The sequence below is a fragment of the Rutidosis leptorrhynchoides genome, chromosome 4 (genome assembly GCF_046630445.1).
Source record: "Rutidosis leptorrhynchoides isolate AG116_Rl617_1_P2 chromosome 4, CSIRO_AGI_Rlap_v1, whole genome shotgun sequence".
Taxonomy (NCBI): domain Eukaryota; kingdom Viridiplantae; phylum Streptophyta; class Magnoliopsida; order Asterales; family Asteraceae; genus Rutidosis; species Rutidosis leptorrhynchoides.
This window is the reverse complement of record NC_092336.1, coordinates 257,003,022-257,030,403: the sequence shown is the minus strand read 5'-3', so window position 1 is coordinate 257,030,403 and position 27,382 is coordinate 257,003,022. Positions and strand designations below refer to the sequence as shown.

Genomic DNA, 27,382 nt, shown 5'->3' with positions numbered 1-27,382 from the left:
TGTTCTAAAAGCCCAGAGTGCATCCTCCAATTTCATGGACCATTCCTTCTGATTTGATCCTACGATTTTCTCTAGAATACGTTTTTATGCTCGGTTGGTATTTTCAACTTATCCACTTGTTTGTGGATGATAAGCGGTTGAGATTTTATGAGTTACTCCATATCTTTTAAGAACTTTCTCAAGTTGACTATTACAAAAATGAGTACCCCAATCACTTATTAAAGCTTTCGGTGTTCCGAACCTTGCAAAAAGACGTTTTAAAAAGTTAACTACAACTCGTGCATCGTTAGTTGGGAGAGCTTGTGCTTCCGCCCATTTAGATACATAATCAATGACAACGAGAATGTAGAGATTATTATGAGATTTTGGAAATGGACCCATAAAGTCAATACCCCAAATATCAAATACTTCACATACTTGAATGACATTTTGTGGCATTTCATCACGTTGACTTATTTTTCCGGCCCTTTGACAAGCATCACATGATTTGCAAAGAAGGTGTGCGTCTTTGAAAATTGTAGGCCAATAGAATCCAGCATCGTAAACTTTTCTTGCTGTGATTTGAGGCCCATAATGCCCTCCTGTTGGTCCTGTGTGACAATGGTTTAAGATTTGACTAGCTTCATCTCCAAATACACATCGGCGTATTATTCCATCGGGACAACTTTTAAATAAATGTGGATCTTCCCAGAAATAGTGTTTTATATCACTAAAGAATTTCTTTCGTTTTTGGTACGACAATCCTTTTTCAAGGAATCCACATACTAAGTAGTTTGCATAATCTGCAAACCATAGAATTTCATTATAATCTATCTTCAATAGATATTCATCAGGAAAGTTGTCTTGTATGGCCGATTCATTTAGAACTTCTAATTCGGAATTTTCAAGACGAGAAAGATGATCAGCGGCGAGATTTTCTGCTCCCTTTTTATCTTGGATTTCAATATCGAACTCTTGTAAGAGTAAGATCCAACGGATTAATCGTGGTTTAGCATCTTGTTTCGAAAATAAGTATCTAAGAGCAGAATGGTCGGTATAGACCACCGTTTTAGCTAGAACGAGATATGAACGAAATTTGTCAAAAGCAAAAACAATGGCAAGGAGTTCTTTTTCAGTAGTTGTGTAATTTGTTTGTGCTCCTTGTAATGTCTTACTAGCATAATAAATAGGTTGAAATCATTTTTCAATCCTTTGTCCTAAAACGGCTCCCATTGCAAAATCACTTGCATCGCACATAAGTTCAAACGGTAGATTCCAATTTGGAGTTATCATAATCGGCGCATTAGTGAGTTTTTCTTTAAGAATATTAAAAGATTTGATACATTCACTGAAAAGATGAATGGAGCATCCTTTTCTAGGAGTTTATTCATAGGAGTGGCAATTTTAGAAAAATCTTTTATGAAACGTCGGTAAAAATCGGCATGCCCTAGAAAACTCCTAACTCCTCTAACATTGGTGGGATGTGGAAGTTTAGCAATTACATCTACTTTAGCTCTATCCACTTCAATTCCTTCCTTTGAGATTTTATGTCCAAGAACGATGCCTTCTTTAACCATGAAATGGCATTTCTCTCAATTAAGAACTAGATTTGATTGTTCGCATCTAATAAGCATTCGTTCAAGATTAACTAGACATGATTCAAATGTATCACCGAAGACTGAAAAGTCATCCATGAAAACTTCCATGCATTCTTCTATCATGTCGTGAAAAATCGCCATCATGCACCTTTGAAAGGTTGCAGGGGTGTTGCAAAGTCCAAATGGCATGCGTTTATAAGAAAAAGTACCATAAGGGCACGTGAATGTGGTTTTCTCTTGGTCCTCGGGTGCTATTGGAATTTGAAAATATCCGAAAAAACCATCAAGAAAACAATAGTAACTATTTCCGGCTAATCTTTCCAACATTTGATCAATAAAAGGTAAGGAAAAGTGATATTTTCTGGTGGCGTCATTTAATTTTCTATAATCAATACAAACACGCCATCCTGTTACAGTCCTAGTAGGAATAAGCTCATTTTTCTCATTTGTGATGACAGTCATGCCACCCTTCTTAGGTACGCATTGAAATGGGCTTACCCATGGACTATCAGAGATTGGATAAATTAAACCTGCATCAAGCAGTTTAATAATTTCTTTCTTAACAACATCATGCAATAGCTGGTTTATGAGCTTTTAGTACAGAAATAAGTTGAGATTTTTTATTTTCAGTAAGAGAAGACGATATTATTACAGGTAATTCAGTTTCACCATGTAAATAAGCATATTCCAAATGGTTTGAAAGTGGCTTTAACTCTAATGTCGGTGGTTCTTCTATCGATGATTTATATCGATATCTGTCTTCTTATTTTAGCATTTGAATTTCTTCTGTTGTCGGTTCGTATCCATTAGCCATAAGTGTAGCTAACATTTCAGTTTCATCAATTGGTTCAGTTCCTTCTCCTAAAGAACATTCTCATGTTCCTTGTAATTCTGGAAATTCTTCTAATAATTCTGCATGTGAATCTATAGTTTAAATATAATAACATGTATCATCTGCAGATTGCGGTTGTTGCATGGCTCTATCAACTGAAAAGGTAACACTCTCGTCCTCTATACTTAGGGTCAATTTCTTACCGAACACGTCTATTATTGCTTTAGCCGTGTTTAAGAATGGTCTTCCTAATATGAGAGGAACTCGAGAATCTTCTTCCATGTCCAGAATAACAAAATCTACTGGAAATACTAAAGTACCAACTTTAACTAGCATGTTCTCCATTATCCCTCTAGGATATTTTACTGATCGATCAGCTAGTTGTATGCTTATTCGTGTTGGTTTCAATTCTCCAAGGTCTAGTTTAGCGTATAGTGAATACGGCATTAGATTTATACTAGCACCTAAGTCTGCCAATGCTTCTATTGAACTAAGACTACCCAGAAAACATGGAATTGTGAAACTTTCAGGATCAGATAGTTTTTCTGGTATCTTATTCAACAGCACTGCAGAACAATTTGCATTCATAGTAACAGCCGAGAGTTCTTCCATTTTCTTTCTATTTGTGATTAGATCTTTCAAGAATTTAGCATATCTAGGCATTCCTGAAATCACATCAATGAAAGGAAGATTGACATTTATCTGTTTAAACATATCCAAGAATTTGGATTGCTCGGCTTCAAGTCACTCTTTTCTCATTTTACTCGGGTAAGGAAGTGGTGGTTGGTATGGTTTAACATAAGGTTTAGCCTTAACTGTGTTATCTTCATTAACCTTTTCAACTACCGGTTCTGTTTCCTTATCTTGCTAAGGCTGTGGTTCTTGTGTAGTAGGAATAGAATCATCATAAATTACAGGTATTTCAGGTGGTTTAAGTGTAATACCACTTCTTGTGGTAATGGTAATGGCTTTAGCTGTTTCATTCCGGGGGTTAGCATTTGTATCACTAGGTAGACTTTCCGATTTTCTTTCACCTATTAACCTTGCTAGGTTACTTACTTCTTGTTCCAGATTTTGAATAGAAGCTTGTTGATTTCTAAATGCTTGAGCATTTTGTTCATTGGTTTGTTTCTGAGATGTGAAAATTTGAGTTTGAGATTCAACTAGCTTCAACATCATGTCTTCTAAATTTGGCTTTTTATCATCCGTTTGTGGTGGTTTGTTTTGAAAAATAGGTCTTTGCTGATTGTAAGTATTGTTGGATACTTGTTGGTTGCTAGGACCTTGTTGGTTGTTATATGGAACATTTCGGTTATAGTTCTAATTTTGATTGTAGATCGGTCTTGGCGGTTGATAATTATTCTGATAATTATTTCCAGGCCTTTGGTTTATGTATGAAACATTCTCTCTTTGTTCCATTGTTAGTTCAATACTGAGACAATCTTTTGTCAAATGTGGTCCTCCACACTGCTCACAACTAATTCGTATTGAGTGAATATCTTTAGTCGTCTTTTCCATTCGTCTCTCGACAGCATCTATCTTTGCGGAAATGGAATCTAAGTCATGGCTAGAATCGGCTCTAGCTGCTTTAAATGATCTAACGATATCTTTTTCTTGGTGCCACTCATGTGAGTGGGAAGCAGTGTTATCAATAATTTTGTAAGCGTCAGTTGCGGTTTTCTTCATAATGGAACCACCAGCTACTATATCAATGTCTTTTCGTGTAGTGATGTCGCATCCTTGGTAGAATATTTGTACTATTTGACAAGTGTCTAAACCATGTTGCGGACATCCCCTCAATAACTTTCCAAATCTTGTCCATGCTTCATATAAAGTTTCTTTTGGCTTTTGCGTGAACGTAACAATTTCTCCTTGAAATCTTACGGCTTTAGATGCCGGAAAGAATTGTTTAAGAAAATTTTTAACTAAAACGTCCCACGTATCAATCGCCCCTTCAGGTAACGATTCTAACCAATCTTTGGCTTCTCCCTTTAAAGTCCAGGGAAATAACATGAGATATATCTGTTCATCCTCCACTTCTCTGATTGTAAATAAAGTACAGATCCTATTAAATGTACGAAGATGTTCATTTGGATCTTCCTTCGGTGCACCACTAAATTGGCATTGATTAGTTACCATGTGTAGGATTTGTCCTTTGATTTCATAATCTGGCGCATTAATGTCAGGTTGAGTAATTGCGTGACCTTGGCCAGTGCGTTTAGCTCTCATTCGGTCTTCCATACTTAGAGGTTCCAGATTCTCCATGATTGAATTTGTCGAATTTGAATCACTAGAGGATTCCGATTTAATGGTAGGTTCCTCAACAATCTCTGTTTGAATGATTGGTGGTTCCGGAGGAAAGATTAGTGGTTCAGGATCTCTGAATTGTCCCTGAATATCTTCCGGATTCTCAATTGTGAGGTCGGGTTCAAAAAATGGATTATCGGAAATTTGAATTGGAGTACTTGGTCGACTGGATGACGATTCTAAAGAAAAATCAACGGCGACAATATTTGCTAGATGTCTTGATCGAGTTACAGGTGGTGAACGTACGAAAGGTGGTGAATGTTTTGCTCGGTGCATTCACTGAATATCCTATTAGTTATAAAATAAAAATTATATAAGTTATCAAATTAATAGACTTTTCTGATTTTGCCCACGTTTCGAATAGCCAATAGATGCAGCAGGTAGCCAGGACCCTTTAAATCGGAAGCCCACAACTCGCCACTAACAAATCCAACTATTACTACGAACCAGAAAATTTTGGATGTCTATCAATTTAACCACTTAAAATAATTTTTCGTTGAAATTTAAAGAAATTTTAGAGAAGAAATAGAAAATTCTATGTCCTAAAAACTAGAGTGGCGAAAAATAAGAAAGAAAAAGAGCGCGTCGAAAAACGTCGAAAAATAAAAGGTCGAAAAATAAAAATAAGAAAGAAAAACGTCGAAACTTAAAAGTCTAAAACTAAGAATTAAATGTAAGCTTAAAAGAAATTCTATATCCAAAATGGCAATAACTTAAAAAGTACTAAAATCTTAAAACGGCGTCGCAAAAATCGAAAGCACCTAAATCTTATTCTAAAGAAAAATCACTTAAGGGATTTTACGGCAAAGCCTAAAAATCTAGAAATAAAAATAACTATGGCAAAAACTATGACTTAAAACTAAATACGAACGAAAAATACAAATATTACGAATAAACGATTAAAAAGTTACGAAATTTTAAAAATAAAACTTAAAGTTGTAAAAAAATACAATTTTTATAAAAATATTATTTTTAAATTAATATTTTATAAAAGTATTAATTTTATAAGTAATAAAACTAATTAAAACCTAAAAATACAAATTTAATTAACTAAAACTAATTAATATTTTAATTAAACCCTAATTAATAATAATAGATAAATAAATAACCCTAATTTCGTAACTAATGCTGCAATGATTTTGACCTGTCAGATACCTCCGCGAGTGCGGATGCCAAGTGGCAAAAAGTACCGCGAGTGCGGATGCCACAGATGCAGGTCGAATTTTTTAGGCTCAGTTTCTATTTTTTTAGAGACTTAAAGTTATATAGTTTTTATGTTTTTATATTTTTGAAATTTAAAACTTATGTAAATATACTTTTACAAAAATAATGTAAAAACTAATTTTTTTTAATAGGGTCTCGCTTCGGCGTTAAGTGTTGTTCCCCGGCAGCGGCGCCAAAAATACTTGATGTGCGTAGAGGTGTATACAAAATAGTTATATTTTTACAAGAAAATACTATTAAATACGATACAATTTTACACAAGATATTTATTTATTTATAGAATGGATATACCTAAACCTTGCTACAACACTTATAGGCAGTGTACCTAATAGTACAGTAGTGTAGTTTTTAGTAAGTCCGGTTCGTCCACAGGGAACTCGCCAAGTTTAACGCTATATTTTTAAAACTATATTTTTAAATATATAAATATATAAGTAGTATTATTATTATAAAAGGGGGTTTTTACCGTTTAATGACCGGTTTGTCGATTTTAAAACTTTAGTCGCAGTTAAAACCTAATGTAAAATATTAAAAATAAATATAACTTAATTTAAAGCGTAAAGTAAATAACGATAATGAAATTGCGATAAATAAAAGTGCGATAAAATAAAATTTGTGATAATTAAAAGGTACAATAAATAAAATGACAATAAATTAAAGTGCGATAATTAAAAGTGCAATTAAATATGAAATATATAAATTATGCTTATTTAAACTTCCGTAATCATGATGTTTGACGTGTTGATTTTAGTTTATTACCATGGGTTAATTGTACCTTGTCCTGAATTATTCAATATGTCCGTCTGGTTTTGTCCATAACAGTCCATCAGTCATAAATATAAAGTGCGAGTGTCCTCGTCAAATTATCTTTATATCCGAAGTCAAATATTCCAACTAATTGGGGACTTAAACTATAATTACACCAAGTGTCCTTGTATATAATTCACCCCTGTTTTAATAAGTCAATTAACTATTAATTCATTCCCGTGTCCGGTTAAATGAACGATTATTAGTACTTATAAATATCCCGACCATCGTATCCGATCGAGTGTATATGGTTATTTATAGGTACGTCCAATTGTAAATCTTTATATTAAATTAACAAACTATCATTTAATTAAACAAATATAAAGCCCATTAATAGCCCATAGTCTAATTTTCACAAGTGTTGTTCTTTTGTCCAAACCCCAATTATGGTACAAAGCCCAATTACCCCGTCTTAATATTTTAACCCAACATCACGATTACTTCGGCTTAAATAAGCATAATAATAACTTAGCTACGAGACATTAATTTAACAACAAAATTAAACATAACTTACAGTGGGTGTTATTAGCGTAGCGGTACACGGACAGAGTTTCGACTTACAAAACCTTAAAATATTCGACTAACCTAACCTTATTATTATCACTAACTTAAAATTAAAATTACAAATTGAGATTAATATTTGGAGTGATAATTGATACATATATTATGTATATAGAGTAGGAAATAAAAAAAGATGTAAAAAATTCGATCAGAATGCGCGACTTTTATAGCCCCACATTTCACTGTAGACCTCCGCGAGTGCAGATATTTTGTTCACAAAAGTTCTGCGAGTGCGGAGGTATGGATTACAGCTCATCTCTTGATTTAAACGTGGGCTGCTGTATTTTTTTAATATATATATATATATATATATATATATATATATATATATATATATATATATATATATAATTTATATAATTATATATATATTATATTATATTCTTGTGCATATTTGACTTGTAATTTTTGGTCCGTTGCGTCGCGCACTGAAAGTTGGTTCATGTCTCGGTTCCGGATTTTCGAACGTCCTTGCGTACTATTTAATATCTTGTACTTTGCGTTTTGCGTCTTGTACTTTTGTAATTTTGAGACGTTTCTCATCAATAATTTGAACCACTTTGATTGTACTTTGTACTTTTTAGCTTTTTGGTCGTTTGCGTCTTCAATTCGTCGAATCTGCCTTTTGTCTTCATCTTTTATTATTTAAACGAATATCACTTGTAAATAGGACAATCGCAATTAAAAGCTTGTCTTTCTTGAGGGATAATGCTATGAAATATATGTTCGTTTTTAGCATTATCAGTCATCCAAACCCGCTAACCTACAATAAGCTTTGAAGATGGCCCGCCAATTGATAGAAACGGTGGACGAAATCGTAGTACCGACACCTAAGGCTGAGGATAAATCGGGTGGCAACAAAAGAAAGTGGGAAGCCCCCCAATCAAGCAACAACTACAACAACTTCGCCAAGAAGCCTTTCACCTCCGACGGCAAGAAGGGTTATGCCGGAAACCTACCTCTTTGCAACAAATGCCACAAGAATCACTTTGGTGAATGTGGCAAGCTAATTTGCCACCGGTGCCAAGGAAGTGGCCATAAGGCCAACGATTGTAAAAGTGTCGCCCCCGTCGCTCGAAAGGGGCCCAATGCACCAAAGACGGTCACTTGTTACGAATGTGGCCAAACGGGTCATTATAGAAATGCATGCCCAAAGAAGAAAGATAACCCCAATACGCGCGGCCGAGCTTTTAACATTAACACCGAGGAAGCCCGAGATGACAATGAACTAGTCACGGGTACGTTTCTTCTCAGCAATTCTTATGTTTCTTGCTTATTCGATTCGGGTGCCGATAAGAGTTTTGTATCCAAGACTTTGACTCATTCTTTTAGCACCCCACCACTCCCACTAGATACTACTGATACCATTGAAGTGGCCAACGGGAAACTATTGAGTGCCGACAAATTTTATCGGGGGTGTACGTTAAACTTAATGAGTAAAGAGTTTGAAATTGACTTGATACCTATAGAACAAGGAAGCTTCGATGTAATCATTGGTATGGATTGGTTAGCCAAAACGAAATCTCACATCCTTTGCGAACTTAAAGCGATTCAAATTCCTATCGAGAATGGTGAACCCTTGATTGTCTATGGCGATAAGAGTTGCACCGGACTCAACCTCGTCTCGTGCCTTAAGTTGAAAAATACCTTCGTAAAGGTTGTTTCGCGATTCTAGCCCATGTTAAGAAAGTCGAGATCGACGAGAAGCATATCGATGATGTGCCAATTGTTAGTGACTTTTCCGATTTTTTTCCCGATGAATTGCCGGGACTTCCACCTCATCGACCGGTAGAATTCCAAATCGATCTTATTCCAGGAGCCGCACCCGTAGCACGTGCACCGTATAGACTTGCTCCATCTGAAATGCAAGAATTGCAAAGTCAAATCCAAGAACTACTTGACCGTGGTTTTATCCAACCTAGCCATTCACCATGGGGTGCTCCGATTTTATTCGTTAAGAAGAAAGATGGATCCCTACGAATGTGCATCGACTATCATGAACTAAAAAAATTGACGGTTAAGAATCGATATCCTCTTTCGCGCATCGACGACCTCTTTGATCAACTACAAGGGTATTGTGTATATTCAAAAATCGATCTCCGCTCGGGTTATCATCAACTAAGGGTTAAGGGGGAAGATGTCTCCAAAACCGCTTTTCGGACTCGCTATGGTAGTTACAAATTCCTTGTCATGCCATTTGGTCTAACTAACGCACTGGCGGTGTTCTTGGATCTTATGAACCGCGTGTGCAAACCGTATCTCGACAAGTTCGTTATTGTATTCATCGATGATATCTTGGTCTATTCTAAAAGTGAAGAAGAGCACGAACAACACCTTCGACTTGTGATCGAACTCTTGAGACAAGAATGACTCTATGTCAAATTCTCATAGTGTGAATTTTGCTTGAAGGAAGTTCAATTTCTTGGTCATGTCGTAAGCGACCAAGGCATTAAGGTCGATCCCGCAAAAATCGAAGCCATTAGCAAATGGGAAACCCCTACTACTCCTACTCACATTCGACAATTCTTGGGTCTCGCTGGATGCTATCGTAGATTCATCAAGGATTTCTCTTTGGTTGCTCGTCCTCTAACCGCATTAACTCACAAGGGAAAGAAATTCATTTGGGCAATCGAATAAGAGTCCGCGTTTCAAATCTTGAAGATAAAGCTAACCACCACTCCTATCATGTCACTTCCAGAAGGCAATGATGATTTTGTTGTATATTGAGATGCCTCGAAACATGGTTTTGGGTGTGTATTGATGCAACGAAAGAAAGTCATTGCTTATGCCTCTCGACAACTAAAAATTCATGAACGGAACTACACGACACATGATCTTGAAATCGGAGCCGCTGTCTTTGCACTCAAAATGTGGAGACGCTATCTTTATGGAACCAAGAGTACTATCTTCACCGATCACAAAAGCCTTCAACACATCTTCGATCAAAAACAACTAAACATGAGACAACGACGGTGGATTGAAACTTTGAACGATTACAATTGTGAGCTTCGTTACCATCCCGGGAAGGCAAATATAGTAGCCGATGCCTTAAGTCGTAAAGAAAGAGCGGTGCCTCTTCGTGTCCGAGCTTTAAACATCACCATCCACACCAATCTCAATAATCAAATTTGTGTAGCCCAAGACGAGGCTCTCAAGGATGAAAACATCTCTCTCGAACGCTTGAACGTCCTCACCTCTCGATTCGAAGTTAAGGAGATGGGACTCCGATATTTCGCCGGAAGAATTTGGGTGCCTAGTTATGGGGACTTGCGAAGCCTTATTCTAGACGAAGCCCATAACTCAAGGTATTCGATTCACCCCGGTGCCAATAAGATGTACCACGACCTCAAGGAACAATATTGGTGGCCGAACATTAAAAGGGACGTTGCTACTTATGTTGGAAAGTGCCTAACTTGCTCCAAAGTTAAAGCCGAACACCAAAGACCGTCCGGACTACTTCAACAACCCAAAATCCCACAATGGAAGTGGGAGAGAATAACGATGGATTTTATCACAAAACTACCAAGAACGGCGAGCGGTTATGATACTATTTGGGTTATTGTAGACCGTTTCATCAAATCTGCCCACTTTCTAGCCATGAAGGAAACTGACAAAATGGAGAAACTTGCACAACTTTACATTAAAGAGATCGTAGCTCGTCACGGTGTACCATTATCGATTATTTCCGACCGAGATGTCCGTTTTGGTTCTAGATTTTGGCGTACTTTACAAGAAGCGTTGGGAACACGATTAGACATGAGTACCGCATACCATCCGCAAACCGACGGACAAAGCGAACGCACAATTCAAACCTTGGAAGACATGCTACGAGCTTGCGTTATCGATTTCGGAAAAGCTTGGGACAAGCACTTGCCTCTCGCCGAGTTCTCTTACAACAATAGTTATCACGCGAGTATTAACGCCGCACCATTCGAAGCATTATATGACAGCAAATGTCGTTCACCTCTTTGTTGGGCCGAAGTAGGCGACACACAAATCACCGGACCCGAACTCATTCATGAAACAACCGAGAAGATCGTTCAAATCCGAGATAGGCTTAGGACAGCCCGTATTCATCAAAAGAGCTATACCGACATTAGACGCAACGACCTCGAATTCCAAGTCGATGACCGCGTAATGTTAAAAGTCGCACCTTGAAAAGGTGTAATCCGTTTCGAGAAACACGGGAAGTTAAATCTGCGGTATATTGGTCCTTTCGAAATCTTGGAGCGTGTTGGAACCATTGCTTATCGTTTAGATCTTCCGCCTCAACTGAGCTCCGTTCATCCTACTTTCCATGTATCAAATTTGAAGAAGTGTCGTGCTGAACCCGAACTCGTCATCCCTCTCGAGGAGCTTACTATTGACGACAAACTTCATTTTGTGGAAGAACAGGTTGAAATTGTGGATCACTCCGTCAAAATGCTAAAACATAGCCGAATTCCGATTGTCAAAGTCCGTTGGAAAGCCAAAAGAGGACCCGAGTTTACTTGGGAAAGACAAGATCAAATGCAAAGGAAATACCCTCATTTATTCGTAGATTTGGAAACGCAAGATCCCGAGGAAGAAACAACGACCACTACGCCTACTTAAATTTCGGGACGAAATTTCTTTAAGGAGTAGGTAATGTAACATCCCGTCTTTTTTTGTTTACTTTCCGTTTAATTATTCTAAAGTCCGTTATGTAATTTTAACATCTTCCGTAAATACGCGTTTTAAAATATTTCGTTTAGGTAATTCACGCACTCGCTTCAACTTGAGGGACTAAACTTGCCAAGAGATCAAACTTTTGACTAGGTCAAATGGTCAAACCTTATCCCTTCCATTCATTCATCTCCTCCTCTTTTTCAATACTTCAACTTTTTCTCTCAAACTCCAATTCAAAGATTCATCATCCATTTTCAAGTTAGCAATCAAACATCAAAACAAATTACATATTTGGAATCCTTGCATCTTCCTCTTCAATTCCATACCGATTTCATCTAGTTTGAGTAACTTTCTAAAATCACTAGATTCTTTGTTCTTGATGTTTTTGACTTTTAAAAGTGTTAATTAGTGTATATGGCTCATGTCTAACATGAATATATGATTTGTATGCCGGTTCTTGTCATTTTAATGTAACTAGCTTAAACTTAAAATGGGTATGTTTGATCTTGAGATTTGGTTGCTTAAATGTTGTTAGATGTTAAAAGTGCATGTATAAAATGGGTTACTAGCATCACTAGCTTCAATTTGGTATGTAGGTTGACATGGAAAAGCTTCATAAACATAATTGTTAAATTTATGATTTTGAGTTAGGGTTTGGTAGAAGTAAAATGAACTTTTGATGCATTGAATGCTTAGCAATGTTGGTTGTAAGTGTTTAGTTGTATTGTATGCGTAATTACCTATGAAACAGCGTATCACATGTGTGCATTTAATTCCTGAATCATCAAAGTGCAATTATGAACTTGAAAGCATTTATGGTGAACATTTAGTGAACTTTCAACTTGGATTTGATTATTGTAAATGATGATTTTGGTTGATTAAATGTGTTTAGTTGTATTCCTCGTTAAATTACCTTTCCAACGATGTATGGCATGCATTTTAAATATTTTTGGTTCATGAGTTAGGTAAATTTGAAGTTTGGCTCGAGACTTAACAAATATTGCAAACAGCACTTTTTTCCAGGAATGCGCGCCGCGCATACCTTCGCGCGCCGCGCAAATGTGAAGTTTCAGATGCTTAACTCCTTAGACTATTTCTGACCTGGTTCCACGCCTAAATGCGCTCCGCGCATACGTGCGCACACCGCACATTCCCCCAGACCAAAATTTCTTTGTGTTTTACTTTTCACAAAAATTTTCCCGCTTAACCGCAACTCCGATTAACATGAAATTTGGTTAACATGCTCATATATGATTTCTCATCATGGGAAAATTGTCCGAGACCCGACCCGAATGTGTTGACTTTTTCGTTGACCTTGACTTGACCAAAGTTGACTTTCATTCAAACTTAACCAAATATTTATGCAATTGTTCTAACGTGCTTTTATACTTGTATCTTGCATGAAACTTGAAAATTTGACTCACATGCTATATTAATCGAGTCATAACGAGCCATAGGACTAATTGAACACTTTAACTGACCGTGTTTACCGATATTGATACAACCTATTGTTTAGGTCGAGACTAGCATTCTTTTTTGCACACGTTTACTTTGTGAAGTACATTTACCTTCGTGCACTCAAGGTAAGATCATAGTCCCACTTTTACTCTTTTAAACTTACATTTGGGATGAGAAAACATAAAGGTTTCATTTTACAAAGTGAACACAAGTACGAAAACAAACATTCTACGTACGAGTTAGAACAAAAATCCTCAATTCGATTATCATTAGTTACACTTGCTGGGTGTAAGCGAGAACTTATGTTGTATGGCCATATGGGTTTGACAAACCCTCATTCGGACGGTTCGCTACCGTTATTCGAATGAAATATATTTTCGAGAAACAGTGTAGGTTCTAACACTATGTGTATGGGGTTCGTGGAAAGTTAAGCCTTGATAATTGGGTGCTCGTGATAACAATTTTAGAATGGTTTACTATTATTTCAACATTATAAATCTTGTGGTTCATTTGTACTTACTCACTTACTTACTTAAACCTATGATTTCACCAACGTGTTCGTTGACAGATTTCTATGATTTTCTCAGGTCCTTGAACAATAGGTGCTACATGCTTCCGCTCACTATTTCTGATACTTGCTTGGATGTTGAGTATACATGCATACATGGAGCATCTTTTGACTTACTTTTAAATCGTGTCGCATAGGTTTCATATGTACGTTAAACGTTGTAATGTAACTAGTCGTTGAACTACTTTTGTAAACTTGAAATATCTTTACTTTTTGGTCAAACATCATTTTAAATACTTATGACCGCGTAACGGGACCTAAGTAGGCGGCGCCATGAATGACGATTTTGTCGGGTAATTACAATCTTTATGTGCAGAAGCTTGTTCCTTTGAAACGTAACATTGTTTTTGATCAGCTACACTAGAGTATGACTTAATGAATGATGCCCATGTCGGGTAAATCCCATCAACTAAGTAAAAACCTCTTCCGTACTCAACGTCGTTAACATAAAAAAGGGATGTCTGGCATCTCATCATTGAGCATTGAGTTGAATAAAGGACTAGCGTGTAAAATGTTTAAGTCATTGTTTGACCCCGTAACTTCAAAGTAAGCATGCCAAATCCAGTTTGCCGTGCGAGACAACGGCTTCAAGCTTAATAGTTGGATAACCGTGATCCCCTCTAGTAAATTTTCCTTTTCATGCATTTGGGCATTTTTCCCATTTCCAATGCATACAATCGATGTTATAAGGCATTCCAGGAAAATCATGAAGTTCCCCATGAGCCTCATACAAACGTAACATGTCTTCATCGCATATAAACATTTGCATATATGTCAATAATACACTTTAAAATTATTTGTAAACTTTCACGTGACACAGGTTTTGACATTTGTCAAAAGTATCTGGTGAATTACCATATGCTAATTGATGCAGTGCAACGATAGTCAAAATACTTAACTCGCCACGAGCATCATGCCTTCGATGAAACCATTTAGAATAATAGGGTAAAAGGTTGTGCAGAGTAATTGAGAATATCATCCATAATTCGTAGGAATACACATGCGAAATCATCGTTTGAACTCCACCTCGTTGTAATTTGAGTTCTAGACAAAAATAGTCATCCATTAGCCGTTGATGTGCATGATGGTGCTCACGATTAATAAAACGAGTAAATTGCATGTTTGAACTTTTCGCCTCATTATCAAGCTGATTTAAAATATCAACAACAAGAAGCATATATTCATCATCGAAAGAAGAGAAAGTCGACATTTTTTTGGTAATAGGTGATTTTGTTTTTTTTAGAGAAGATGGTATGAAAGTTGTATGAAAAAGGGCGAGAACTGCGAGAACCATTAAATTAAATGGTTTATATGCATTTATATTCAACAAACTACATATAATTATTATTTGATGTTCATATCATTTGAAAACAAATGTTTAGAACCACAAATTACATGTTCAATTGTGAAATATATGAAATGTTCGCATGTTTACGAACACATCTGCACATGTGAGCGAGAAATTATATATTTGATTATATAGTTAAATTATAGGTTTTTTCAAACGTTTTTTGTTCAATCTTACTCTCCATCAACATTTATATGTGATTCAACTTATTCACATGTGAAAATCCTTATAATTTAATATTTCTCGCAGTTCTCGTCATTTGTTTGGTTCTAGTTTAAACTTTTGACTATGCATATATATATATATATATATATATATATATATATATATATATATATATATATATATATATATATGATCCAGATGGAAGTGACAGTGACATGTCGAGGGGAAGGGAGAAGTAATTTTTTTTTGTTTTTTTTAAATTTGTCTTTACAAACATTAAGATTAGGTGAAAATATGAACATTTAAAAAAGACACTTTGTGATAAATGTTATTATTTTAACCTAGAAAACACTCGAAGATAATAACATTCATCGTGAAGAATGTTATTTAGAAATTACGGTTTAGAAATTAGGGTTTGGAAATTAGGGTTCAGTGTTTAGACTTAGGGCTTAGATTGAGTTTTTAACGTGGACGGTTTAGAGTTTATGGTTTAGGCTTTAGGGTTTTGGTTTTAGGAACTAAATCTTAAAAACTAAACCCTAAACTCTAAATCGGGCCAAATTTGAAAAAAAAACCCTCGAAGAAATAACGTTTATCACGATGAAAGGGTAACCTATTGTCACACCCCCAAATAGGGCCTGGGGTATTTGTGACTAATTATATCAAATCACAGTTGTATAAACGAGAACGACTCTATATGAGACGTTTTATTGAGTTTTGCAGCGGAAGATAAATAGATTACATTGTATTTAGAGCATTAAGTGTTTTTAAATGAATTGTTAAGTAATGCATGAAGACTCCAAGCATGGCAAGAAATCATCATCAAAGCAGCAGATATACAGCGAAAGCAATATTTAAGTACATGAGAATAAACATGCTTAAAAATTCAACACGAGGTTGAGTGAATTCATAGGTTTGTCATAAATCAATAATTCAATATAGTATTAGACCACAAGATATCAGTTTAAAGTTGATTAATACCAAATATATCAATCGAAAGAGTTGCTGTTTGTAATATCGCGACTAAACAAAAGTTATCCCGTGACACCTTGTACTGTCAGTGTCGTTGAATCATTATTATGTATCCAAAGACCAACGGTCAAATGGACAGAGATGTCACTCTCAGTAGCGCTACTCATAATAACTGAGTTTGCATCTTATACCTCAGCAATTAACGATATTACGGTGGGGATTTAGCATGACAAAGCACGTATATAGCATAAAAGTTTGAGTACTTATGACTAACGTGTAAAACAGTTATAAAAGTTGCGCATGTATTCTCAGCCCAAAAATATATATAAAAAGGGAGCTATGAAAACTCACGATATTGTATTTTGTAGTAAAAATACATATGATTGCTTTGAACAAATGTAGAGTTGACCTCGGATTCACGAACCTATATTAAGTATATATATTAACACATATACTCGTAATCGAACAAGTTTATATATATATATATACATATATATATATATATATATATATATATATATATATATATATATATATATATATATATATATATTCATTAGTTATATCCTTTTTATTTTAATACTATATGTGTTTCATATATTTTCATTATATATATATAAATATTAATTTGTGTTGTGTTATATGTATTAAATATATTTTCTTATATATATATATATATATATATATATATATATATATATATATATATATATATATATATATATATATATATATATATATATATATATATCATTTGTTTGTTAAGAATAGTAATCATAATATTACTAAAATAATATTTGTAATGATAATAATAATAATAATCAATAATGATAATAATGTTTATGATTTCATTAATAATAATGATATTAATAATAATAATACTTATAACAATAATAATAATGATAACAGTTTTTAATAAAAATGAAAAGTTTAATAATAATAATAATAATAATAATAATAATAATTATAATTTTTGATAACAATACTTAACATAACTATAATCTTAATCATAATAATTAATGATATCAATAATAATACAATAATAATAATGTTAATACTAATGATATTAATAATTTTTGTAATATTTACAATAGTAATAGTAATAATGATATTAGTAGTTTTTAAATAAAATGAAAGGTTTAATAATAATGATAATGAAAATAATAATTTTTGATAATAATAATAATAATCATGATATAAATAATAATTATAATAATAATTATAATGATAATACTAATAATTATAATGATAATACTAATAATTATAATAATAATACTAGTAATACTAATAATACTTTTAATACTAGTAATAATTATAATAACAATAACAATAACTATAAAAACATTAGTAATAATAATAATAAAGATAATAATAATAATATAGAAATGGGAAAACTACCTTAAAAAGCTTTTTCTAAAAAAATTACCCAAGACAGGACTCGAACCCGTGACCTCTCGCTAACCCGCTATCACCCTCAACCATGCTTCTAAGTTTGTTTTTCTGATTTATATTCCCTTCCTAAAATATATAACCCGTCTATCTGTTCTTTTCCTATTTCTTCTTCCTCTCAAAATCAAATCGACCCGTGCCATTTAACCAATGTAAATACGAGTTTAAGGTTTGAATTAAAGTGTGTAATTGAAACAGAAACGTTCAGTTGTGGGTGTTTTTGATTAACAAAATTCAAAATGAAAAAAAAAATATAGCAGCAGTCGCCAAAAAAAAAAAAAAAAAATATGAACTTAAAACTTGATTTTTAAATCTAGACCCTTTTGGATTACGATTAAAACATGAAATAAGTTGCAAATGATTATTAGAAAATATCTGAATCATTAATTTAGCTTAAAACCTCAAAACGAACTCGAATTTTGCTAAAAACAAATCAGTTGACTTTTTAAAATTTAAGTTTGACTCTGAAATTCAAACTCGTTTTGAAGAATTGGATCTTGATATTTTGCAGATATCTTTAGTATGAGAATCTTAACAGAACTGCATTTAAGAATTTTGAAGATTGATTCGTTTTTGAATAGTTTGAAAAATGGAACAAGAACAGAGGTTTAAGAGTCTGTTCTCTTTAATTTTTCTGTTAAATTTTCGAATTGAAGTAGCAGTTTGTAATGTAATTGATAATTGGGATGACGAATTGAATTATTGTGCCAGTCCATTTGAGATTATTCAATATGATATGGTCGACAATGAAATCTATTAGATTAATAAGAACAGATAAAAAAATATATAAAATATAAAAGTTGCATTTGATTTCTAACTGAATCGATTATTTAAAGCAGTGATGATTCGATTTTAGTACTTTACAGACAGGAAAATCGACAGAAACGAATGTAAGGCCAATAGGAGATAAAAAAATGAAGCTGGAGGATCACGATGGATTTTAAAAATATAAAAGCAGATCATGGAAAAATAAAAATATAAAAGTAGTTACCTAATTTACTTAATTTATACCTAATTTATTAATAATTAATATTAATAATAAAATAGTAATACTTTTAATAATAATAGAATTAATAATAATAATAATAATAATAATAATAATAATAATAATAATAATAATAATAATAATAATAATAATAATAATAATAATAATAATAATAATAATAATAATAATAATAATAATAATAATATCAAAATAATACTAATTAATAGTAATTATGTTAATATTATTAATAATAATATTGATAAGATACTAGTAATAATAAACTTAAATATAATGATAAATAAGTTTAATAACGACTAATAATAAAAAAAAATGATAATAATAGTACAAATAATAATAATACTAATAATAACAAATAATAATAATGATGATAAAAATATAAAATGGTAATAATATTAGTATGAAAATAAAAATGATAATTTTAATTATAATTATAATTAATAATAATGATAATAATCATTATAAAATGTTAATAATACTATTAATAATGATAATAATATTATTAATTATAAATTGTATTAATAATAATGATATTTATAATAATCTTATTACTTTTAGTAAAAGTGATAATATTAATGTTATTAATAATAAAAATAACATTAGTAATAGTTGTAATAATAATACTTGTAAATGATGATAAAATAATAATAATAATATTAATATAACAAATTAATATTAATACGTAATTATTTACAAATAATGGTTCGTGAATCGTCGGAATTGATCGAAGTTAAATGAAATCACGTAAAGAGTTTTGTTTAAATTTTGTCAGAAATTTCCGGGTTGTCATACCTATGTTGTCAAATTTTACAATCAAGGTAACCCGAAATTTGCCTAAGCCCGAAAGGGACACTATTTTAATTTTTTGCTCGCTAAAAGGACTGCGTGTTTGAAAATTTTAAAATTGGGGTAATTTTCTGCCATCTGGTCAATTTGTCATTAAAAATTTGCCAAATGGATTTTTCATTTGTTTTTTTTAACGAAATTACAAGTCACCAAAACCTTTTATTTATATCACGTTTAATTCTCCCATATGTTTATTTCACTTGTACGTTCATCCTCATCCCCAATTAACAAAATAGGGTTACGTTTCCCATCTTCTTTCTCCATCCTTCTTTTGCTGAACAAGATGAATAATAATGGAATTCGAAGATGCTTTTGTGGTGATGTTGCAGGTTCATGGGTTTCTTCAACAAGAACGAACCATGCTCTTCGTTTTAGGAGTTGCCCAAATTACATGCTCTCTCTTGAACAACGATGCACCTTCTTCCAGTGGATTGATCCGGAGCTGATGAATGGTATAGCAGAATTTTTTTAAATTGATTGCTGAAAACAACCGAGTTGAAGCAGAAAATAGGAATACGAAGATGAAGCTCAAAATGTTGAAGTGGACTTGTGGAATTTTAATTGTTGTTCTTATCTTTGTTTGTTGTTTTGCATCTCAGCATCTTCTTCTTTATTAGTGTCATCATCATTATTGACATCATCTTCATTGAGATCATCATTATTCAGTTCATCATCATTGACATCCTCATCATTAAGATCATCATTATTCACTTCCTCGTCTTCATTAATCACTTTTTTTCCTTTATATAAAACCAACAAACTACTTCTATTCAATTCCTCTTCACTCTCATAGGTAGAATAATACTCACCTTCAGAAAGAGGATCATCTTCCATATATTCCTCCATATCCGCTCCATGATGTTCAAGAAACACATCTATAGTTGTCTTCGACTTACTGGCCACTTCAAGTAATTTCCTCATGTGTCGATCAGTTACCAGATATTTCAAGCCACCATCATTTATACTCTTCTCAGGTAGACAAAAGTATAAAGATTTCCATTCGGTGTCTAAAACTTCTTCAATCTTATTTTCAAAGTCTCTAATACCGTACCCAGTAAAATCATAATCTTCATAGATCACTTCACCACCACCAATACGTCAAAGTATCCATTTTAAAGTAATCGTGATATTTAACCCTGATTGAAGCCATGAACTTACGAATTGGGATTCTTCTGCAATTTAGACAGCGAAATTTTCGATGATTTAGGATTGTGGAACGATTAGGGTTTTTTTCCTAATTCAATTTGGGTGTAAAAGTGTGTGACGATTTGGTGTATGTTGTGTATTATACAGGTGACAACTCAATTAAACAGATGGAATATACATGTACATATGAAAAATCCATTTGGCAAATTTTTAATGACAAATTGGCCAGATGGCAAAAAAATACCCCAATTTTAAAATTTTCAAACACGCAGTCCTTTTAACGAGCAAAAATTAAAATAGAGTACCTTTCGGGCTTAGGCAAATTGGGGGTTACCTTGATTGTCAAATTTGACAACATATGTTACTCTTTCGGGCCATTTGCCCATTAAAAAAAATATGAAATGCAACGGTTAGTTTCGGTGTCTTCTACGCAACTTTAGGAGCCAAAACATGGAATTGATGCCGGCGGGGTTTCGGCTGATCGTCAATCACCAACGACGCTGATGCTGAAAGTGAAGCTTGACACCGGGTGCTCTAAGAAGTTTGAGATAATAGGGAAAATGTCAGAAACTGTAGCAGAAATACAAGCTATGCAGCGTAGACACATACAAGATGGAAAAGAAACTTTCCTCGGTAGTGGGTGTGTGATGTGTCATTTTGAAAAGCATCGATTTTTCTACTTTGAACCATGATAGGCTTCATAGAGCTCTAGGAGTGATATGTCTTGGGCAAAATACCACTTGTGGAACTTCGAAAATCCAAAGTTTCACCACTCTCCTCAGAAGTTATTTTCAAAGTTCCTCCATAGTTTCACTTCCAAGTCCTATTTTGTATTGAGTTTTATATTTTGTTATTATTTTTTAATTCTTATTTCTTACTCGTTCACATATACAGCTGAACAATGAACCAGAACATTAAACCACTTTTTAACTTTTTACATTCAAAGTTCCCGAAAAATCCTAAACCGATCACTAAATTTGACACGTCACTACTCTGTATGCTCTTTAGTTTAAGGCTTAAGAAAAAACATTTTTTTTTTTACATGTCTTTGATATCTTACAATTGATATGATGCATCTTGATAATACAACAGAAAAGTGATACATTGAAAAGAACTTGTTCAAAAATTAATAACAAAAAATCAAAAAAATTAAAATAAAACCCTGATTTAACTTCGAGGTTTTACACATCCATAGACCATAGTTCTTGATCAAAGTTTTTATTTGGGTTCAACAATTCAACAAAACAAAAAAAAAAAAAAAAAAAAAGTAACTTTGTTAGTTACTCTTGCACACCTTCCTAACTTCACCTTGAGAACCAGTAAGAACCCCAATCCTACCCATCTTAACCATAGACACACCAAAGTCCTCAAAGAAGGTTGAACCATGGCTAGTAGCTTGAATCAAGTACGCTTTAGTCTCGGGGTCATCTAGTAAAGCTGCATCGGATGTTAGAAGGCCTCGTCTTTTAGTCAATAGTTTGTAGTAAGAGTCATCAAATGTCAAGAAGCTCCCTGGGTCTAACTCAGCTATGGTGGTTGGATCTGCTGGTTTGCATTTTAACTTCAACCTTGCAATGTAGTTTGGGTCCATGGTTGGGTCGGTATCGCCTTTCCCCGTGAAGTTGTAGAGACGGCTTGTAAATGATGAACAATGAGACATCCCTATGGTGTGTCCTCCTATACATTATCATCAATGCACATATAAATACCAATTGCGATCTCTAAGAGATAAATACTAGTTGTAGGATCGTGTAAACAGGATTAAACGATCTTATCTTCAATATCGAGTGCGGAATAACTCGATATTGAGTTTTATATCAAAAAGATTAAACAAAACAATGATCTTCGCAAGATATTAGACTTTAGGATGATTAAGATCAACCCACACGAGTGCTAGACGATTAGGTAATCGGATACAAAGCTTAGAAGGGTTTAGAGTTCGTAACCCTAACAATGAACCTGAACCTGAATAGAACATTAAATACTACTAGCACGTGCAACCGTGCGGTTGCAGGATGCAACCGTGCGGTTGCCCATTGAACCCGTACAGATGCACTATGCATCCGTGCGGTTGCACAAACAGTGTGTAATTTAACCATTAAACATAGATGAACTCGTATACAACTACACACCGCATATAAACCATGGTATAACTTCTATAATGAACTTGGGACTAACTTTATGCACCAACACTAGTATACTAGTAAATTTGTAAAATAAAGGTACCTGATAGAACAACAAGGTCTTTTGAGTTTAGCCCCCTTAGTGCAAATGATGCCTTCAAACTAGTAATGTTGAAGAAAAATGGTGGCAAGCCTGATACAGGATTTAAGGGATCACTGATTAGGGACACATTTCCATCTCTTCGACCAGTTTCGACGTTCCAATGTGGTCCTTTTGTCTATCAACAGAAGAATAATAAGATATAAGATAATATAAGAGATAATTTGTTAGAATGTTGGACATGCAAAGCCGTCTCATTAATTTAGGGTGGCTCTAATCAAATCAAAATATAAATTATGGGACCCTTATAAACTTTAAATTTTTCAATGTATATAACGGGTTTTCAATATATTCAAAAAAAAAAAAGCAAATAGAAAATTTTTGTTTTGCAGTTCTAATAAGTTCTTTTCCCCCCTTGGACATATAAGAAAAAGAAGTATATAAAGGGGTTTTCAAAGATTTTGGACCCTTTAAATTTTGAGTCCAGTTCCGTTGCACATCTTGCACACCCTCAATGATGCCAATGAGGACATGAATTAGATATTTAAAGTAGATTTTGAGAGAAGTCTACCGCTACAGTAACATCTCTGGCAACAATGGCTACGACATCAGCACAAGAAACCACACCAGGACAAGCTTTTTCTAACGCCATCTTCACCCTATCAATGATGTTGTACCCTCTCAAAGTTAGATTTGGGATTGAAAATTTCTCTGATTGATTTGTTGGAGAATCCAATAAAACAGATCCATCACAACCCTACAATTACAAGGTTCACGAAACTCATCACAGTTATTATACTGATTACCATGACATGCATGTAAAAAATTGAATTACATTTTAGCAAAAGGATGGTATCTACTACTGTAACTTTTTTGGTTAGAGATTTGTGATTAGAGGTAAGGTGTTCAAGTCTTATCGGCGTGACAATTTAATTAAATAAAGAAAGTGTTATATAATACATACCCTAATGAAGCAATCATGGAAGTGCATTCTCAACAAAGGGCCAGCAAGTGATGGCGCAACGGCCATAACATCTTCTATGACTTTAAATACAATCTTTTCAGCATCCGGGCATGATTTTTCATAAAACCCTACTTTCAAGCCTTGGCCTTCGACATGCGAAAACAAGAGTGCTTGAACCATCATTTGAAACATGAACATACCAAGTAAGTTCTTGAAACTAGCCATTCTGAAATTGAAAGAGTTTCAAAGTTAGAACTTATTAGTGAGATGTTTGAAATGTTGATATGATCATGGCACCTTTTATAGTTGAATATAGCAGACCCTTGTATAATTTGAAAAGGTATATAGAAGTTGTTGTCACCACACATGGCAATTGCAGTTATTTTAATTCATTTTCGTGATGGCTAAGATGTGGTGGACACTCGCAAGTATCATGTTCTTGTAAATAATACAAAGAATAAAATTGAGCATAACATGAAATATAGAACAGAAATTTATATGTTTCTTATTCACAAATTGAAGAGAGAAATGAGATGAAATGTTATAACTCAGTTTAGTCTTTTTCTTTTCTCTGTCTTTCCAATACTGTTCGGGTATCATTGCTCCGGTAAATTTTAGTAATCAAGTTTCTTCTTACTACTTCTCTGGATCGTCATAAGACCATTCACTATGTACGTTAATTAACTGATGTGGCTCCATTATTGAAATATGACAACTCTTTTTGAAAGTCTTAGTAATAAGAACTGTGTCGTCTGACTTCACAACGAAATGGTGTAAGCGAAAAGGAAGGCGTGAATCCTCGGTCCTAACTAGTTTGATTCTAACGCCTTTGGCGCCACCAGCTTAAAAAATACTTAAGGTACCCTCCTTTCAATTCTCATGGCTATCAGTCAAATATTTGGTCAAGGTAGGCATGGTTGTGCCAAACCATGCACAAGCCATACCCTTGGCGCGTGTTAACGTAAATGAGAGTGGGACTACATGAATTTTTTACTTTTTGTGAGTGTATATATTTAATAAACAATTAATTCAAATGGATTAAATTTACGCTGGAAATGTAAGATAGGGAATGGTTAGTTAAAAGAATGTTAAAGTTTTTTGTATTGATAACCGTTGATGTAGAGGAGAGAAATTCAGTTATGTAAGCCTAGGATAGCAAGTGGTCTAATAATATCTAAAATTGTAACTCCAGAGCGGTATATAATTACCTCCTCGTAACTCAATTAACGAGATAAACAACATTTTTACAGCCGGATCTCCTTGATATGATTTAATTTGTTTAATTTAACTACAGTGAATAACAAGCTAGGTATAAATTTGTATTAAACTAATTAGATACTTCCTCCTTCACATACTAATTGTTCTCGGACAAAAAATACATATTTTAAGAAATATTATTATTACATTGTAGTTTTTGTTACTTTACAGTTTACATCTTTTTACGGATAAAATACATAAAATAAGGTTATAAAAGAATTTACCTTATTTTTCTTATTAATTTATAAAAGTGGAGAATTAATTTATGATATCTCAAAATAAAATACGGAGTACTTATTTTACTAATTAGGGAAAGAGGAAGTAGTAATTTACTTAGATAAGAAGACATCATTATCAGAGTTGTTAAAAGGTCATGTTAAAAGGTCAGCATGAGACAGACATATATAAAACAAGAAGAAATATGTAACACCAAACGCACATAGAGTTGACATTGAAGCATTCAAGAACATGCATCATGCTACTTGATTTATTAACTTAAGACATTACCCTGCCTTAATTCCACAAACTTGCGATTAATAATAGAACCACTTGTTAATTATGATGGACCGAAATGAACTTATCATATATAATATATTATGGAGTAATTGGAAATGTTTATATCCAAAATCAATAAAAATAATCGCAATGAATACTATTGTTTTGAAAATTTATGGTGGGATTAGTCCGCTTATAAAGCGGGTCGGAAAACTTGGTAACTCAAAATATGTTTTTAAAAATTCATCTTTAGAAGTATTTACGAAAATGTTAGTACATGATTTCTATCTACTTATTCAAATTGTTATCATTGTTACGAGGTGATCCAATGCAAGGAGGTCACACTATTACAAAAATGACAAAAGAAACCCCCATTAGAAACCTGTTTTTAAAGGACTCAAAGAAAAGAGGTTTCAAAAGTTCAAAAGAACCGGTTTGTGTAGTATGAAAATGAAACCGGTCTCCGTATATCACTCAAGTAGAACAACATGTAGGGGACGAGTATTACATTGATTGATGTCCGGTCGTCGCATTGGGTTCCTCCGGCAGTTAAAATTGGAGGAACGACGACAATGATGATTTTTTTTTTTGAAAAGCAACTGTATTATACTAGGAAATAATTACAAAGAGTTTAGAGTATTACATCGCACAATCACTCAAGACCTAACAACTAAACAAGTTACTAAGACGGTAACTATAGTCTACTTGCTAGGATAAGAAAACTTGAGGATTATTTAGCCAATTATGCCAATCAATGACTCTCGACTTGCATCTATTCGCGATCCATTCGTAACTCTTCACTTGAATTTCGTTTAATGCAACCGGTGGATTCCAACACTTGTTTTTGAATACTTTTTGATTTCGGTTTTTTCAAATGAGGTAACCGCACGTCCATTCCACCGCTTGCCATAACTTCGCACCAAAAGCCGACATGGTTTGTGGAGAGTTACCGCAAAAAATCTCTTCAACCCTTAGATTTGAAACACCATTAATATCCCACCAATTGTACATAATGGACAACGTACCGAATGAAGATCGATACCTCGTTTATCAAGCTCGAACAGTACCGGGATACGTTTTCTTTTTGCTCTCCACACGAAAACTTCAACCTTTTTCGGAACCAAGTTGTTTCTCATTGTTTTAATGTTGTTATTGGGCTGGGGCGCGAGATTGGAAAGTAGTAGATCACCAAGCGCCTTGGTTGAGAAAACACCTGATGAACAAAGATTCCAAACCCAACGATCACCAGCAGTGTTGGCTGAAAAATTCAGCCCACGAACCAAACTATTGAGCTGCTCCAGGTCAGATTCCAAACGGCGAGTAGGAGCCCGCGACCAGGCCCAATTTCTGGAGCAATCTGATCCATTCCAATGTACACGCTCCTGCACTGTAGCTGACGGGACAGTTTCCAACCTTGCTAGCCTGCTGAAACGCACTTTTAATGGAACATCACTAAGCCAAATGTCATCCCAAAACAACGTGTTCGCGCCATCACCAATTTTCTTCGAAAAGGAGCTCCTGAAATTGACACCA

General features: G+C 33.9%; 1 protein-coding gene across 1 annotated transcript; it reads right to left on the bottom strand.

Moving 5' to 3' along the window:
* Positions 1–22,186: 22,186 nt before the first annotated feature.
* Positions 22,187–24,322, bottom strand: LOC139843490 (peroxidase 27-like). The gene is made up of 4 exons (XM_071833588.1): positions 24,098–24,322; positions 23,705–23,890; positions 23,137–23,311; positions 22,187–22,587 (listed from the first exon to the last, which is right to left on the bottom strand). The coding sequence occupies exons 1-4, from the start codon at positions 24,320–24,322 to the stop codon at positions 22,187–22,189; spliced, it is 987 nt and encodes a 328-aa protein (XP_071689689.1).
* Between the last annotated feature and the right edge of the window lie 3,060 nt (positions 24,323–27,382).

Excerpts from the sequence above, each read along its gene's own strand:
- LOC139843490 (XM_071833588.1), bottom strand. The coding sequence starts at position 24,322 with ATGGCTAGTTTCAAGAACTTACTTGGTATGTTCATGTTTCAAATGATG. Across the intron at positions 23,312-23,704 it reads CCAGAGATGTTACTGTAGCG|ACAAAAGGACCACATTGGAA; the intron begins GTAGACTTCTCT and ends TTCTGTTGATAG. Across the intron at positions 22,588-23,136 it reads AGACCTTGTTGTTCTATCAG|GAGGACACACCATAGGGATG; the intron begins GTACCTTTATTT and ends GATAATGTATAG.